The 15,867-nt window shown below is 38.4% G+C and overlaps 1 protein-coding gene and 1 non-coding gene across 2 annotated transcripts in view; one reads left to right on the plus strand and one right to left on the minus strand.

Annotated features, from left to right (window-relative positions):
- Positions 1-15,867, plus strand: part of MRPL13 (mitochondrial ribosomal protein L13) — a 41,125-nt gene that overhangs the window by 17,898 nt on the left and 7,360 nt on the right. Inside the window, exons 5-6 of the mRNA XM_066265749.1 lie at positions 5,726-5,812; positions 10,019-10,140. Coding sequence (XP_066121846.1) covers positions 5,726-5,812; positions 10,019-10,140 — 209 coding nt within the window. The remainder of the gene's footprint in view (positions 1-5,725; positions 5,813-10,018; positions 10,141-15,867) is intronic.
- TRNAT-GGU (transfer RNA threonine (anticodon GGU)) lies at positions 6,595-6,670 on the minus strand. Its single transcript has one exon. It is a non-coding gene; the product is annotated as a tRNA-Thr (tRNA).

Genomic DNA, 15,867 nt, shown 5'->3' on the forward strand with positions numbered 1-15,867 from the left:
TTGGCTAATACAGTTAAGCAAGCAACCAATAAGCTATCGGCGACAGACACTTAAGCTGCATATAATAAAGATATATATATACATATATACATACACACATACATATATACATACATATATACATACATACACACACAATGTAGCTATATTAACCTTCTTTTGATAGTATACTGCTCAAAAAAGGGGATTTTTTTATCGTTTCATATTCATTTTGAAAAAGCCTCTGATTTTTATGAGCAATGTATTAGCCTAATATAACACTTTACAGTTTAACTTTAGATTTTATTAGGCTAAATTTTATTTTCTCCTTTCTGTCCCTCTCTTACTTACCTTCTTCTAGATTGGAGTTTATTAGAAGTCTAAGATAAAGCAACATATTTACTTCAAATCCAATCAAGACCCTTAGAAGATTTTTATCACCCACTCTCCCTCACAAACAGTATGCTTTTCCTAGTCAAGATTTTTACAAATCCTTTCAAATTCAACATTATTATTATTTTATACAATTGCTAGTTTTTAAATAATTTTCTTTGCCTACAATTCACGAAACTCAGCCTTTCTTCTTGGTTCAATTTTTCTTTTGAAGTACTTTTTATTGATGTTCCTATCATAACATTCTCTTCATAGTGAATTCTCCTTTTTTGTCTGAAACTGCCTTCAATTTTGCTGTTATTCTTTTTTCTTTTATTGATTTGAGAGAGAGGTAGAGAGAAACATCAATTTGTAGTTCCACATGTCTATGCATTCATTGGTTGCTTCTTATATGTGCCCTGACCCAGGATCGAACCTGTAACCTTGGTGTATTGGGACACCGCTCTAACCAGCTGAGCTACCTGGCAGGGCCTTGCCATTATTCTTGAAATACAGTTTTGCTTACATACGCAGTACTAGATTAACCATTTTTTCTCTTGCAGCTTTTTGAAGCTATTAAACAGATTCTAGTTTCTGTTCTGTTACTGATAAGTCAGATGTCAGTTTAACTGTTTCTTTGGGTTTCACTTTCATGCTTCTTTTTAGATCTTATTTATTTTGCTTAAGGATTTGTGTTTTCAGTTCTGAAAATCTGTCAGTTCTTATATCTTCTAATGTCGACTCCCTTTATTCTTTTCTGTTCTTTTCCTTTAGGAAGCTGATTATATTTATATGTACAGTGGAGTGTCTCACTTTATTGTACAGGATTCATTAACTTTCCTGTACTTTATGTCTCTCTGTTTGTGTAGCATTGTTGATAATTTCTTTAGATCTGTGTTCTAGTTCTCTTATCTCTTTTTTTTTTGGACAGGGACAGAGAGAGTCAAAGAGAGGGACAGATAGGGACAGACAGACAGGAAAGGAGAGAGATGAGAAGCATCAGTTCTTCATTGTGGCATCTTGGTTATTCATTGATTGCTTTCTCATACGTGCCTTGACCAGGTGGCTACAGCAGAGTGAGTCACCCCTTGCTCAAGCCAGCAACCATGAGCTTTATCAAACCAGAGACCTTGGACTTCAAGCCAGTGACCGTCAGTCTTGAGCCAGTGACCATGGGGTCATGTCTATGATCCCACGCTCAAGCCAGCGACCCTGCACTCAAGCCAACGACCTCGGGGTTTTGAATCTTCCACATCCCCGTCCGACACTCTGTCCAGTGCACCACTGCCTGGTCAGGCCTATTTCTCTTATCTTTTTAACTGTGTCTAATTTTATTGACCCTATTACTGAGTACCTAGTTTCAATTATTTTATTCTTTTCTTAAAGTTCTATTATTTGTTTATAACATTTGCTAGGCAGTTTCAATAGTCTTTCTGTTCTTTTATCATATTTGATTCCCTCTCATTTTCCTTTAAGCATTTTAAACTTGATTCTTAGCATTTATATTTGATTCTAATATTTGCGGTCTTTTTGAACCTGTGGTTGTTTCTCCTCACGATACTTGGTAAACTCATGTACTTGAAACTTTATCTCTGGGAATTCTTTGAGACGTGTGTTTAAGTGAATTTCTTCAGGAAAGGTTTACTGAGCTTCTGGCGGGGGCCACGGGGCTCTTTGAAGTATACTTTATACGTCTGGATTTTCTCAGACCTCTTTAAGCTATTCTTTAGATTCTGATCCTCACTAGAAGGGTGATTTGGGGACCTCAAGGCCTTGTGAGGTGAGGCACATAGTTAGCATTAGCTATCAGGAAAGACTTCTATTTTTCATTTCCTCACCCTACACTCTGGGTGTTATCTTTCTGTTGAAAGTCTAGGTTTCAGAGGGAGTCTTTGATCCCATTACCTGCCCCCAGAATGCAGTCCTTTAAGCCCTAGCCCTGCACTGAGCTAGTGCCGTCAGGCAAACGCCGGCCCTGGCGCTCTTTCTGGTAGTGCTGGCTCCTACTTCTGGCCTCCAGTTGGTGCCATACTTTACATAATTAACTTCACTAATGTTTATTACTTTATCATTTGAGTTATTTCCTGAGAGAAGTTTCTTATCTTAATATTAGTCTTCAGTGTTGCTAAAGCAAGGTCTCGCTTTGCCACTTACCAATTTCATTTTGCCTTCCTTAACTCTTTAAAATCCTAGTCTGGAAACCACTTGTAGGATAGGTGCATTTTCCCACTAGCAACTATTTTAGCTTTTTACCTAAGTGCATTTAAAAATGAGCGAAGTTATACAGTGAAGACATTCTTTTTTTTTAATGGTGAACAAAATAAACATCAAGATGCAACCATTTGTTTGGTGTGGTAGTCCTTAAAATTTCCCGGGGGGGGGGGCATGTTCTGTTATAATAAGGCCTGACATAACATTCAGAAGTTCCATGCTTTACTATTTATTTTTAATTTTTATCATTCATACCTGTTTTACAAAAACATACTCAGATTGCTTAACTATTTTATGTCTATTTCATAACTTATGTGTTGTTAGACTTACAGGTATTAAAGAAAATTAAAGTATTCTATTTTCATAATATGGATTGCATTTAAAGGTATGAAAAAGTTGTAATTGCTGCTGATAATGTATACAATAATCTTTACAACAAATTATAGTTTTAACATTAAAAGGTTTTTAAAATTAAAGTTTATATATCTATCTATACACACACACACACACACATCTTATGAAGTATTAGAGAGGATAGAGAGAGAAAGGCGGGGGAGGAGTGGGAAGCATCATCTTGTAGTAGTTGCTTCTCATATGTGCCTTGATTGGGGAAGCCCAGGTTTTCAAACATGAGACCTCGGCATTACAGGTCGATTCTCTATCCACTGTGCCACTACAGGTCAGGCTAGGCTAATATTTTATTTTATTTAGGCATGCTCAGTGTCCACTAGGAGGCAGTAGAGTCCAACTTTTTGATGTTGAGAATTTGGCTTTGGGTAATGTAGTAATTGTTTCAAATTTCTTTTTTTATATATATATATAAACAAAGACTGAAATGTTTTACAGAATGTTTGATGGAAGCTTGGAAAATATTTCAGAGTTAAATCCTTTTTGAATAATTATCTCATAGAAGATATTAATTTTTTTTTAAAGTCTTAATTTTGACTCTGTGTTTTGAAAAAGAATGGCGTGTTAAGGAAGAGGTCATTTGACTTCCACCGCATGTCTGTCTGGAGCAGCAGACAGTTTGTGAATCAGTACTTGGAGTGTGGCTTGTCAGAGAATTGGTTTGATAATGCATTCTTCTGATTATTAGTACAGTCTGATTATTAGTAGGTTATTAAATGTTTCAAAATATTTTCAGGCCCTGGCCAGTGGCTCAGTGAATAGAGTGTTGGCTTGGCTTATGGACATCCAGGTTTAATCCCCAGTCAGGGCACACAGGAGAAGCCACCATCTGCTTCTCCTCCCTCTCCCCCTTCTCTCCCTCTTCCCCTCCTGAAGCCAGTAGCTCAATTGGTTCAACTGTGGCCCCAGGTGCTGAAGATAACTTGGTTGGAATGCATCAGTCTCAGGTGCTAAAAATCACCCAGTACTTGAGCATTGGTGACCTCAAGGTTTCAAACCTGGGTCCTCGGTGTCCCTAGCTGATGCTCTATCCACTGCGCCACTGTCTGGTCAGTCTAAAACATTAAAAATTTTAAAGGCAAGTTTCTAGACCTGTGCTGTCCAGTAGAAATCTCCCCTTGATGAAAGTGTTCTGTGTCTGCACTGTCAAGTGTAGTGACCACTAACCGCGCGGCACCTGACCACCTGGAAAGTGTCTGTGTGGCTGAGGAACATGAAGTATTCACAGCATCAACCTAGACAGTAGATGCAAAAGATATATGAGCTGCCATTAGCTTTTATGTTTAGAAAGATTTTGATGAGAAAATAAAAGGAATGGGAAACACTTTCATTGTGAAACCCGGTTCTAACATGTATTGTTTTAGGGCATTTAGCTTTTTTTTTTTTTTTTTCTCAATTAACTGAGAGGTGGGGGCAGGGAGTCAAAGAGACAGATTCCTGCATGCACCCCAACAAGGATCCATCTGGTAAGCCCCTTACAGGGTGATGCTCTGCCTATCTGGGGCTGCTATTCCGTTGCTTGGCAACTGAGCTATTTTAGTGCCTGAGGTGAGGCCATGGAGCCATCCTCAGTGCCTAGGGCCAACTTGCTCAAACTGAGCCATGGCTGAGGGAGGGGAAGGGATGGAGAAGCAGATGGTCAGTTCTTCTGTGTGCTCTGACCAAGATTTAAAGCTGGGACATCCACACGCCGGTGGGCCGACACTCTGCCACTGAGCCAACCAGCCAGGGCTGGCATTTAGCTTTCATACATGTGAAATTATATCCTTGAAATGTGAGTACAGATGATAAAAGTCTGTGTAACACTCCATATGTCTCATACAGTAGTTTTATGAAGAGCTCACCATATATGTGTATGCATTGTATGCCAGGAGGCCCCCAGGAGATTATGGGGCACAGGGTGACACAACACATGTGAGATCACATTCTAACCCAAAGTGAGGATAACCTTAGAAGGGGAAGGTAAATCATGGATACGTTAGTTTGCCATATTGGTAATGGGTTTGGTAGAGAAAGGGGACTTTTTGTCTTGTTAAATTATGGAGAGAAGCACATGATAGGTGTGATTGTGTGTACTGTGTATCTGTTCTGAGATTAGACTGCCTGGTTTGAATTCGAGCTTGAACACTTATTAGATACATGAAATTGGGGAGTTCTATATTCTCACTAAATCTGTTTCCTCATCTGTGAAACGAGACTCAGTGTTATAATCACTGTAACAAATGCAATGGATGCACTGACCACTATACCCATAGCAAGTTTCAATGAATGTTAGCCGTTACCATTGTTGTAGATGTGTGACCTCGCGAGTCGGTCTCAGACCTGGATGGTCAGGCTTAGTGTTTGAGTTGGAAACCTCCTGATCTCCCCTACTCGGGAGAAACAGGATGAAAGCTTCCCTGGGCCTTGTCCATTCACTACTTGATAGAATGTTTGAGCCACAGGTATCTGAAAGCTTAGAGAACTTCCTCTTAGTCTGGCTAAAACTCAGCACATACATAGGTTATTTTTAATCCCTTACTTTTATCCTTTTTCTGAATAAAAATGAATTAAACAAATAGGCTAAAGAAAATGTACAAGGCAGTGGAGGTCCTTTTCTGTCACTACCGTGTGTCCACTCGGGTCTCAGCTTCTTCCCTTTCACGTTCCTATTGAGTCCTAGTCCACCTGTTCCCATCACGAGTCCCAATCGCGTCTGCCATCTTTATATCAGCAGTCAGGTTATTTTCCTGAGTCCTACATTTATGTTTTCCAGATTGTAAAACTAGCTATTTATGGCATGCTACCAAAAAACCTCCACCGCAGAACCATGATGCAGAGATTACATCTTTTCCCAGATGAGGTAAGTCACCCGTCAGTGGTGATGCTTTTCCTGAAATTTCAATTAAATGCTTTCTCTTCTTTTAAAAAAATTGCTGTATTTATTTTCAGTAATTTTGTGTCAACCTCTGAAGTATTGTCTATATATTTTTTAAATTTTTATTTATTTCATTTTATTTATTTACTTATTTTAGATTTTATTTATTTACTTTAGAGAGAGGGGATAGAGAGAGAGTGAGAGAGAAGGGGGGCAGGAGCAGGAAGCATCAATTCCCATATGTGCCCCGACCAGGCAAGCCTGGGATTTCAAACCGGCAGCCTCAGCATTCCAGGTTGACGCTCTACCCACTCCGCCACGGCCGGTCAGGCTATTTTCTATATTTTAGTGAGTTCACCATAATAACAATGGTTCTTAAATTTTAAGTCATAAAGTGAACTGTCATTGGATTAAGATTAAAAGGCTATCATTTTTTTCTCTTTTCTTTTTCATTTTAATACCGACTTTTTTTTTTTTTTTTCCTGTATTTTTCTGAAGTTGGAAACGGGGAGGCAGTCAGACAGACTCCCGCATGTACCTGACCGGGATCTACCTGGCATACCCACCAGGGGGCGACGCTTTGCCCATCTGGGGCGTCGCTCTGCTGCAACCAGAGGCATTTTAGCGCCTGAGGCAGAGGCCATGGAGCCATCCTCAGCGCCCAGGCAACCTTGCTCCAATGGAGCCCTGGTTGCGGGAGGGGAAGAGAGAGACAGAGAGGAAGGAGAGGGGGAGGGGTGGACAGGCAGATGGGTGCTTCTCCTGTGTGCCCTGGCCGGGAATCGAACCCGGGACTCCCGCACACCAGGCCGACGCTCTACCACTGAGCCAACCGGCCAGGGCTACTTCTTTTTTTTTTTTTAAAGAAGGAACTGTGTTCAAAGCTCCTGTGAAATTGAGGGCACTCACTGATGATTTCATCAGCTATAAAAACATGCATTTAGTTAACAATGGGTTTGACCAGTAGTAAAGATTTGATGACTTGTGGATTAATAACTGAGGGTTAGTTGCTGATTAGGTCCTGTGATTTAACTTTACCGTGTGTTTCTATTCAAAAGTATACATCCAAAAAATACTTGAAAAAATATAAACATTTTTTATTTATTACTATTGTACCATTTTAAGTGTTTATTTTTTCTCTTTAGTACCATATAATATAAGGTCTACCGGAAAGTTCTGTTCATTTCTATCACAACAAGTTTCGACACGTAAGCACATATTTATTTGGCGCATGTGTGCCTCTCTATTTTTATCACTTAATGTATACATACTGATGTAGCAAATTAACTAAAACAAAGTTGATTCACGTTAGTCTTATGTGTGAAGCCATAGTGTACCCATGGCTACTGATGAAGTTCATTTACGCCACTGTAATTTTTACGAATTTCAACAAGGAAGAAATGCTACAGAAGCATGTCTGTCGCGTCCACCATATTCCCCGGACTTAGCACCCTCCGACTATCACTTGTTTTTGTCCTTACAAAATTTTTTGAAGGGCAAAAAATTCAAAAATGAAGAAGATATCAAACAAGCACTGGTTCAGTTTTTCGCATCAAAAGATAAAGCATTTTTCAAAAATGGGATATACAATTTGCCCTCACGCTGGCAAGAAATCATTACTAATAATGGCAATTATATTATTTAATAAAGTTTATTGATGGTAAGAAAAATTTGTATTTTGTTTTATTCTAAAAATGGACAGAACTTTCCGGTAGACCTTATATAATACTAGAGGTTCTATAATAAAATAGTTGATTCCAGGCTCTGGAATTAGAGTCTAATCTGATTAGAGTGCATGCCGTACTACAATCATGGACTAGTTTCTTATTACTCTGTTTTCTCATCTGTGAAATGGGTATAGTAATCGTACCTACTTCACAAGATGTTTAAGGGTTAAATGAGATGCCGTTTATAGAGCACTTAGATCAGGGCCTGACACAATAAGTGCCAGCTGCTATCAACACCGTGACAATGATGATTGTCCTCATACTTCCTACGGGAGGAATAGTGTAGGAATCCTTTCCAAAAGATCAAGTTGTATCCAGCCACTTATGTGCTCTGTTAGCGTACAAACAGGAGTAAATTATTCATGCTTTTATCAAAATGAGTAATTTATTACCTGTGCTTTGTATGAATGAGTGAAATAGTTCCCCACCACTCACGTTACCTGGAGGTGCCAAACACAGGAGCGCGGCGTCAGTAGAGTGTGAATGGCCTTCATGAAATCACAAGAATTTAAAAACTCCCCTTTGGATTATACTGTCACATTCTTTGTAAGCCATAATTTCTAAAAGACACAAATATAGTATCGTTAACCCCAGTTTTAAGGTAGTCAAGTTTGAGTGTAAATGTTTAAGTATTCGTAATAGTTTAGTTGAACAGTAAATTACCTAAACTATTTCAGACTATAAAATAAATATTTTCCCAAGAATGGATTGTGAAATATTGAAAAGCCTGACAACACTTTTTATTGCCAAGGCCATTGGGAAATACTCAGTTACTGTGCAGTTGTAAAAATAGTGAGAAATACTGTTGTGACTTGATAAGTAATGTTGTTACATTTTCAGGATATATTGTTAAGAAAAAAAGCAAGGTGACAAAGAATGTGGATAGCATACCACCTTTTGTGTGCATATATTCATACTTATGTTTACACCATATATACTATATGTGCTTCTTTTTGCATAAAGACGTAACAGGATGGATAAATGAGAAAATGAAGTTGGCTACTTACTGCTGAAAGGGCACAAAGAGATAGAAGGAATAGAGAAGGAAGATTTTTTTTTTTGGAGATACCTTTTAGATTATTTTTTTACTTTTAAGATTTTATATATTCATAATATAAAATGGCAGAATGAACAGTAACACAACAGTGCCCGGGTCTTGTTTTTTAATTGTCTCTTGTTAGAAGAAACCTAGTTCTCCTTAGAAAAATGGTTGACTCTGGGTCTGACACAGAAAAACAATAGTCACTATGGAGTATACCTGTGCAGACAGTAAAATAGTAACAGCCTGACCAGGCAGTGGCACAGTGGATAGAGCATTGGACTGGGATGCAGAGGACCCAGGTTCGAGACCCTGAGGTCACCAGCTTGAGCATGGGCTCATCTGGTTTGAGCAAAGCTCACCAGCTTGGACCCAAGGTTGCTGGCTTCAGCAAGGGGTTACTCGGTCTGCTGTAGCCCCCTGGTCAAGGCACATATGAGAAAGCAGCAACCTTGCCATGAACAACTAAGGTGTCACAAGGAAAAACTAATGATTGATGCTTCTCCTCTCTCTCTATTCCTGTTTGTCCCTATTTATCCCTCTCTCTGACTCTCACTCTGTGTCTGAAAAAATAAAAAAAAATAGTAAGTAACAGATAGTAAGGCAGTGCTCAGACACCAAGAGAGAAATATCAAAAGAACATAGGAGGCAGCGTGAATTGGTGCCCATTGACCAAATGTGGGACTGTGTTAGCCTTAAAATGAATAGTAATAGTAATGGACTATGTTCAATAGGAAACAAAAATCTGTGAGCCCACAATGATAGTCTAAAAATCATCTTTAACTTGTAATTTGTCTCCTCCTTTCTGGAAAAAGAAAAGCTATTTTCTAGAGAAGAATACCATCTAAATAATGTAGGAACAATACTGAATTAGAAAAGTGACCATTATCAGCATATCCTATAGTCATCTCTAGAGATAAAAGATTATTGTAGAACAGGATATTTACAGTTTCAAACATCATGCTACAGAGTACTTAACTATTTGAAATGGGAAAGATACTTTTGTATTGATGATACCCAGTAGACAGATGCCAGCCATACCCAAGAGGTCAGCTATCCTATCCATCGGGGACAAACGGACAGCTTTCTTTCTCGAGTATGGATTGGAAGGCTGTGGCGTCAGAAGCAGTAGACCCAGTACACACATTCATCAGATGAAAAAGCATGAAAACGAGCCAGGGTGGTGCCTCTTTGCAGTTGAAAGGAGGGGAATAAAACTATTTAAAAAAAGTAAAACTTAATGACTTAGTAGTCTGAACTGAAGACATCGTGAGAAATGTGTTTGTCAAGATTGTCCAAAGTTTTTTTTCTCATTTTATAAATATTGCTTTTGTTTATTATTTTCTAATACTTACTAAGCATTACTAATTTATTACTAAGGCATATATTTTACAAAAATTAAGCTAACATTTTTATTTAACCCAGGATATACCAGAAGATATTCTTAAGAATTTAGTGGAAGAACTCCCACAACCACGGAAGGTGCCCAAACGTCTAGACGAGTACTCACAAGAAGAGAGAGATGCTTTCCCACGAGTGTGGTCTCCGTAAGTCTTTCTCCTGCCTGTCCTGTTTCTAAGCTGAGTTTCGTACCCTCTCTCTCCATGAATGTAAGGCCCTAGAGGTGGGGAGAGTGAACTCATGTTTCCTTCCTTGGACACTGCAGCTCCTACCTGCAAAGAGAGTCTAGACGCAGGTCGTTGAACCCGAAGTGTCTGAGAGTTAAGGCCTTGCTCGGTAAGTGCAAGGATGTTCATAGGTGCCTATAACTGTCAGATATTTTGTTTGGGATGACGTTACTTGGATTAATTGTATTCTCTTGGAATGATAAATGAATTGTCATTACCTAAAACAAAGCAATTTCCATTTTCCAGATTACTTCAATAAGCGGAGAATATTATCTATTGAAAAGTCATTAATTGTGGCTACTTATGGATAGTCTTCACCCAAAGTGAAAAGCAAAACACATTTCCTTCTCCTCTGTACAGTGCCCTCTACCTAAGACCTGGAAAGCTGCTTAGATTTGACAAAGTGTCTCCCCCCTAATGTTTCCATGCCGCTCTGCCTGGCCACAACCTGGTTCCCAGTGTGAGCTTTCCCCGCGCATGCGCTGTTCCTGCAGGAGCGGACTGTTTAAGATCGGCAGTCTTTATGTGCAGTTTAACTCTTCCTTGCCCTTGTTCTGCTGTTACTTCACCGGATCGTCTGGGCTAACTCTTATTTACGTGTCATCTCCTGTAAGAAGCCTTGCCTGAACATCAAGGGCAGACTCAGTGCCCAGCCATCTTCTGCTGCGTAACTGTCATGACCACATTTAGCTCTTCACGACTAAGGTCTGCGTCTTGTTCATTATTGCATTCCCGGCGCACAGACCAGTGCTTCACGTTACAGAGCCTCAAATGTTTACAGAATTATAGTCAGTCTCGAGAGCGCCACACCTCCTCCTTGCGTGACCTACACCAGACAGCTCATCTTCCAGTAGACGCTGCCCCCTGTATTCTGCAAATCCTGTCCCTTCATTGGCTCTTTGTTCAGATAGGTTCCTCCTGAAAAGCTAAGCCTTCTCAGGATTGGCTGATGCCCAGGAATCCAATCATTGACTCATGGCCAGTATATATATCTTCAGATTTCCACACAGAAGTATTTAGTGTATTTTGTTTAAATCTTTTTAACTTGCTGCTGTGTGTTGAAGTACTCCTTGATTAAATCTGCATACGCTGAGCAAATAAATACTATCAGTGATCGCTGAGCACTTTGCAGCTGCCCAGCGCTGTGCTGGTGGTTCCCATGCACTGTATCTAGTTCTCTCTGCAGGCCTGGAAGATGAATGGCTTATTCCTAGTTTTTAAAAGAAAGCCAAGGGTCAGCTGGTTTACAGCCTGGATTTGGACCAAACTGTGTCATTGCAAAACCTGTGTTATTTTCATAGAAGCAAAGTGCTTCATTCATTTATTTAATTAACAAATACATATTAGCTGTCTCTTTTGTGCAAAACACTGTAATAGGCACTAGCACACATTGGAGAAATTGCTATTAAAGAAATTTCTTCTTTATTTGAGAGAAAGGGAGACAGATTGGTTATGCCACTTATTTATGCATTCATTGGCTGATTCTTGTGTGTGCACTGACCGGGATCAAACCTGCAACCTTGACATATCAGGACAATGCTCTAAGCAGCTGTGCTACTGGAGAGAGCCTAAAGAAATTATTTACTTCATTTTCATTTATTTAATTCTAGGTCCTAACTAGGTTAGAGCATGGTCATAACCACTCTACTTGAGTGCTTCTTGTAGTCTCTTATGTAAATGTACTAAAGTCATATGTAATTTTCAGATACCCTGTTTTAATAAGTTATATGCTAAAAGTGTATTTTCATTAGGCCTTGAAGTTTTGGTAGATTACTATGCTGTACAGCAGGGGTCCCTAAACTACGGGCCACATGTGGCCCCCTGAAGCCATTTATCCGGCCCCTGCCGCACTTCCAGAAGGGTCACCTCTTTCATTGGTGGTCAGTGAGAGGAGCATAGTTCCCATTGAAATACTGGTCAGTTTGTTGATTTAAATTTACTTGTTATTTTAAATATTGTATTTGTTCCCATTTTGTTTGTTTGTTTTTGTTTTTTTTCCATTTTTTTTTACTTTAAAATAAGATATGTGCAGTGTGCATAGGGATTTGTTCATAGTTTTTTTTATAGTCCAGCCCTCCAACAGTTTGAGGGACAGTGAACTGGCCCCCTGTGTAAAAAGTTTGGGGACCCCTGCTGTACAGAGTTCTGTAAATCTAAATATGTCATACCTGATTGTCTTATAGAAACGCCGTAAATTAATTTATATACCTAACCAAGAAGAGTGTGATACTTCCCTTTCTTCAACTAGAGATACCAAAGGTGCTATTTAATCAAATAAATGACCAAAACACATATTATGCAGTCAGAGTGGTACATTATGACTATTCTAATGTGTATTCTAAATCAGTTATACCAGGAAGTATAGTATTATAACCATTCACAGAAAAGTATATATAATGTTACTTTAGTCAAAGCGTGCTGCTCAAAGTGCTCATTTTACTAAGCAATTCCTGTTCATTTAAAACTGATTAGAATGGTGACTGAGTGCTTTTCTCATATTAATGGAATTAGAAAGGGCTCTTCTATACTTATTTTTAAATAGACTTTTAGAAAAACTTAGAACCTTTGATGTGTGTTTTAGTTACTCCCCCAGGAATGGCTTTTCTTGCCCTTTCTTCTCATTACAGATTGCCCCGTGGCATTATGGATTGCCCCGTGGCAGGAATATGTGTTAGATGCCAGGCTTTCTTTTGTGCTATTGAAGTTGTGATCCTTTCTTAAAGTAGCCACACAACATCTGTGTATTAAATTGTATTCCAAAAATAAGGTACAGGTATACCTATTGAAATTTGAGGCTATATCATGATACAGGTATACTATTTATTAAACATAAATCATTTAACATTTTATTATTCTGCACATTAGAGCTAACATTAAGTCTGTTTATTTTTATTACCATGGAATGCATGTAATAAGGAAAAATATGCATTTTTGGATTAACCAACAATTTGTTATCTAAGAACCAGCTGAGCTTTTAGTTCAGGACTACCTAATGGAACTCTGCACACTGATTATCAGAGCGGTCTAATGTAGAACCACCTCTGGGCCACATGTGGCTCCTGAGTACATCAACTGAGAAACTGAATGTTTACTCATAAAAAACTTTAATTAATTTAAATTTCAGTAGCCTCACGGGGCTAGTGACTGCCCTGATGGACTGTGCCATTTTAGTTGTTTGCAGTGTCATCAAGTTTTAGAATTAAATGTTATGTACATTAGAATTAGAATGAAAATACTTGAGCTACCATGCAGTGCAGTCCGTTGAAAATGGGATTTTGGATTGCTGGTAGATTTGCTTTCATGAGTAAAAAACTTTTTTTTTTTCTCCTTTTGGAGAAGGAACTTGCTTAAAATATTATTTCGTTCCACCCAAAATCACTAAGCCAAGAATATAATCTTTATTTCGAATGCAGTAACTGGAACTTCTCCAGGAGAGATGCGCTGGTGAATCTGCAGAGACTTGACTGAACAGATGCACCTGGATCGCTCCATAAATAAATGGACACAGAAATAGCTTGCTTTGGTTTTTGTTTCCCTAGCAATAAGACTTGAGATATGTTTATAATATTAAAATGTACATTTTGTCATTGGGACTATCATTCGCTTTTGGTTAAATATTAATTTTTCTATTAGAGAATAAAAGCTTTTGAGCAACAATAACAATTGTCAGACTAAATTTTGAACCCAGCTGGTAACTGACAAAATTGTTTTCATCTTAATTAAAAGCTACCAGTGTTGGAATTTCATTTAAATTAAATTACTTACAAAAGTTGTAGTCTCTCAGGCCTAACTTTAGCCTACGTGAGATTTTTTTTATGCTAGTTTTTTAGTCATTTTCAAAGCAATGGTAGACAAGAAGGAAAGAACTGATTTTTTTTTTATGAGAAAACTATATTTTTTACGACTGAAAGCCATTTTCCATATGAGAAGTATTGCCTGTATCCCGCACTTCTTAAATTAATGGATATACTTGGTATTTTAGTATCTGCATCTCATGGATATATTAATTGTGTTATCAATGTTATGAAGTTATATTTTGGGTCTCTGGATGGTGCAGAGTAGATATGTGTGCCATGTGTAAGTGGTGACTGTAGGGTATACACTTACGACTTATTTCTCAAAGGAAAAACAATAGCACTGGCCTTTCTTCACGGCTCAGTTGTCTGAGATTATAGCTTTCAAATGGTTATTTTATTACTGTCAATAATTATTTCCATAATCATTGCAGTTTTGCCAACATTACAAAACCACAATAATCATGGAAATTATAATGCTGGCACTGCAATGGAAATTTTTCATTATGTAGGTTAAAAATAAAACTTGGAACATTTTAAAGCCTTTGTTTTCATTTTTAAAAAATTCTGTAGCAGTGCTTTTCTTAGGAAAATCTAGGTGTGTGGAAATTTTCAAGTTGAATTGCTTCAAATTATCCACAGTGATAACCCCCCCCCCAAAAAAAATGGGTTTTTATTTCTCACCCATTAAATCAGTTATGCTTCATTTTAAGCAGAACCCTCAGCATTGTAGAGAAACTAAGTGTGGAAAGTTTCAGCATCAATAAATGCTTGAAAACAGACATCTTTAATGAAGACCCTTGTTCCTAGTGCTTAGCCCTTTGAGTAGCACGAACGTTCATGTACAATATGTTCTCGTGCTTCCTGACCATTCCAAGTACGATCGATTTATTATAAAAATGTGTAAGTAAGGCAGCATTAAAAAAAGGTAAATGTATGTCTTTCTTGTTTTCATAAATTGGTTATCAAACAAACATGATTTTAAGTTAATAAAACTGTAACTAGAACTAATTTCATTTTTTGAAAAAGAACTCACTCCCAGGGCTCAGCAAGCAGGAAAAATCTCACTACTCAAAGGGTTAATGCTCTTTACAGAGCGTGGTATCAGAGATGTGCCCGCAAGGGAGAGAGGGTGGTAAGGATGAAGGGTGGGGGTATGAGGACAGCCACAGTGGGCCCTGGAATTCTCTTTCCTGGTGGTGCGATTAGGTGCCCGGGGTTACTTGCTATTTCCGGCAGCTCTGTGGAAAGAAGAGGGTTCTTCCCGCTGGAACGGGAGCACTGGAAAGGAGAGGGGGTGAGCATCCTGTCCAGTCTGTGGTTCTAGCAGACAGCAGAGATTTAACCTACCACATGCCCTCTGATGCAAACGCTGTTAATCCTAAAAGTGTACAGCTGTCCAGTTTTAGTTAAATTCATACCCAGAGGGAAGAAAAAACTATTTTACCTATGCCTTTAGAAAATGTGCTTCAGATCTGAGACTTCATTAAGGACAGTGGAGAAGGACTTGTACCTTTTCAAAAACCCATGAGGAGTTAGTATCTAGACATCTTGAAGATTTTCCATAATTCCATGCTACTCTAGTCATGGGCATTTTCCTGCAAGATTTAATTTAATTTGCTGCTTTTCAGAGTCAGAAGTTATTAGCTGGACTTGGGGAGCAAGGTTACATTCCAACTTTCCCATTCATTTTAACCAGCTCAGCATTGGCTTCAACCATATACTACCTCAGTATTTCCAGTGCTGAATGTTGCTCAAATTAGACATTCTAAACTGTTCTTTTAGATGTGAATAGATTAGAGCTACTTGTTAAAAATAAAAAGCAATGTCTATATTAATGACCAAAACTAAA

This window comes from Saccopteryx bilineata, chromosome 3 (genome assembly GCF_036850765.1).
Source record: "Saccopteryx bilineata isolate mSacBil1 chromosome 3, mSacBil1_pri_phased_curated, whole genome shotgun sequence".
Classification (NCBI taxonomy): domain Eukaryota; kingdom Metazoa; phylum Chordata; class Mammalia; order Chiroptera; family Emballonuridae; genus Saccopteryx; species Saccopteryx bilineata.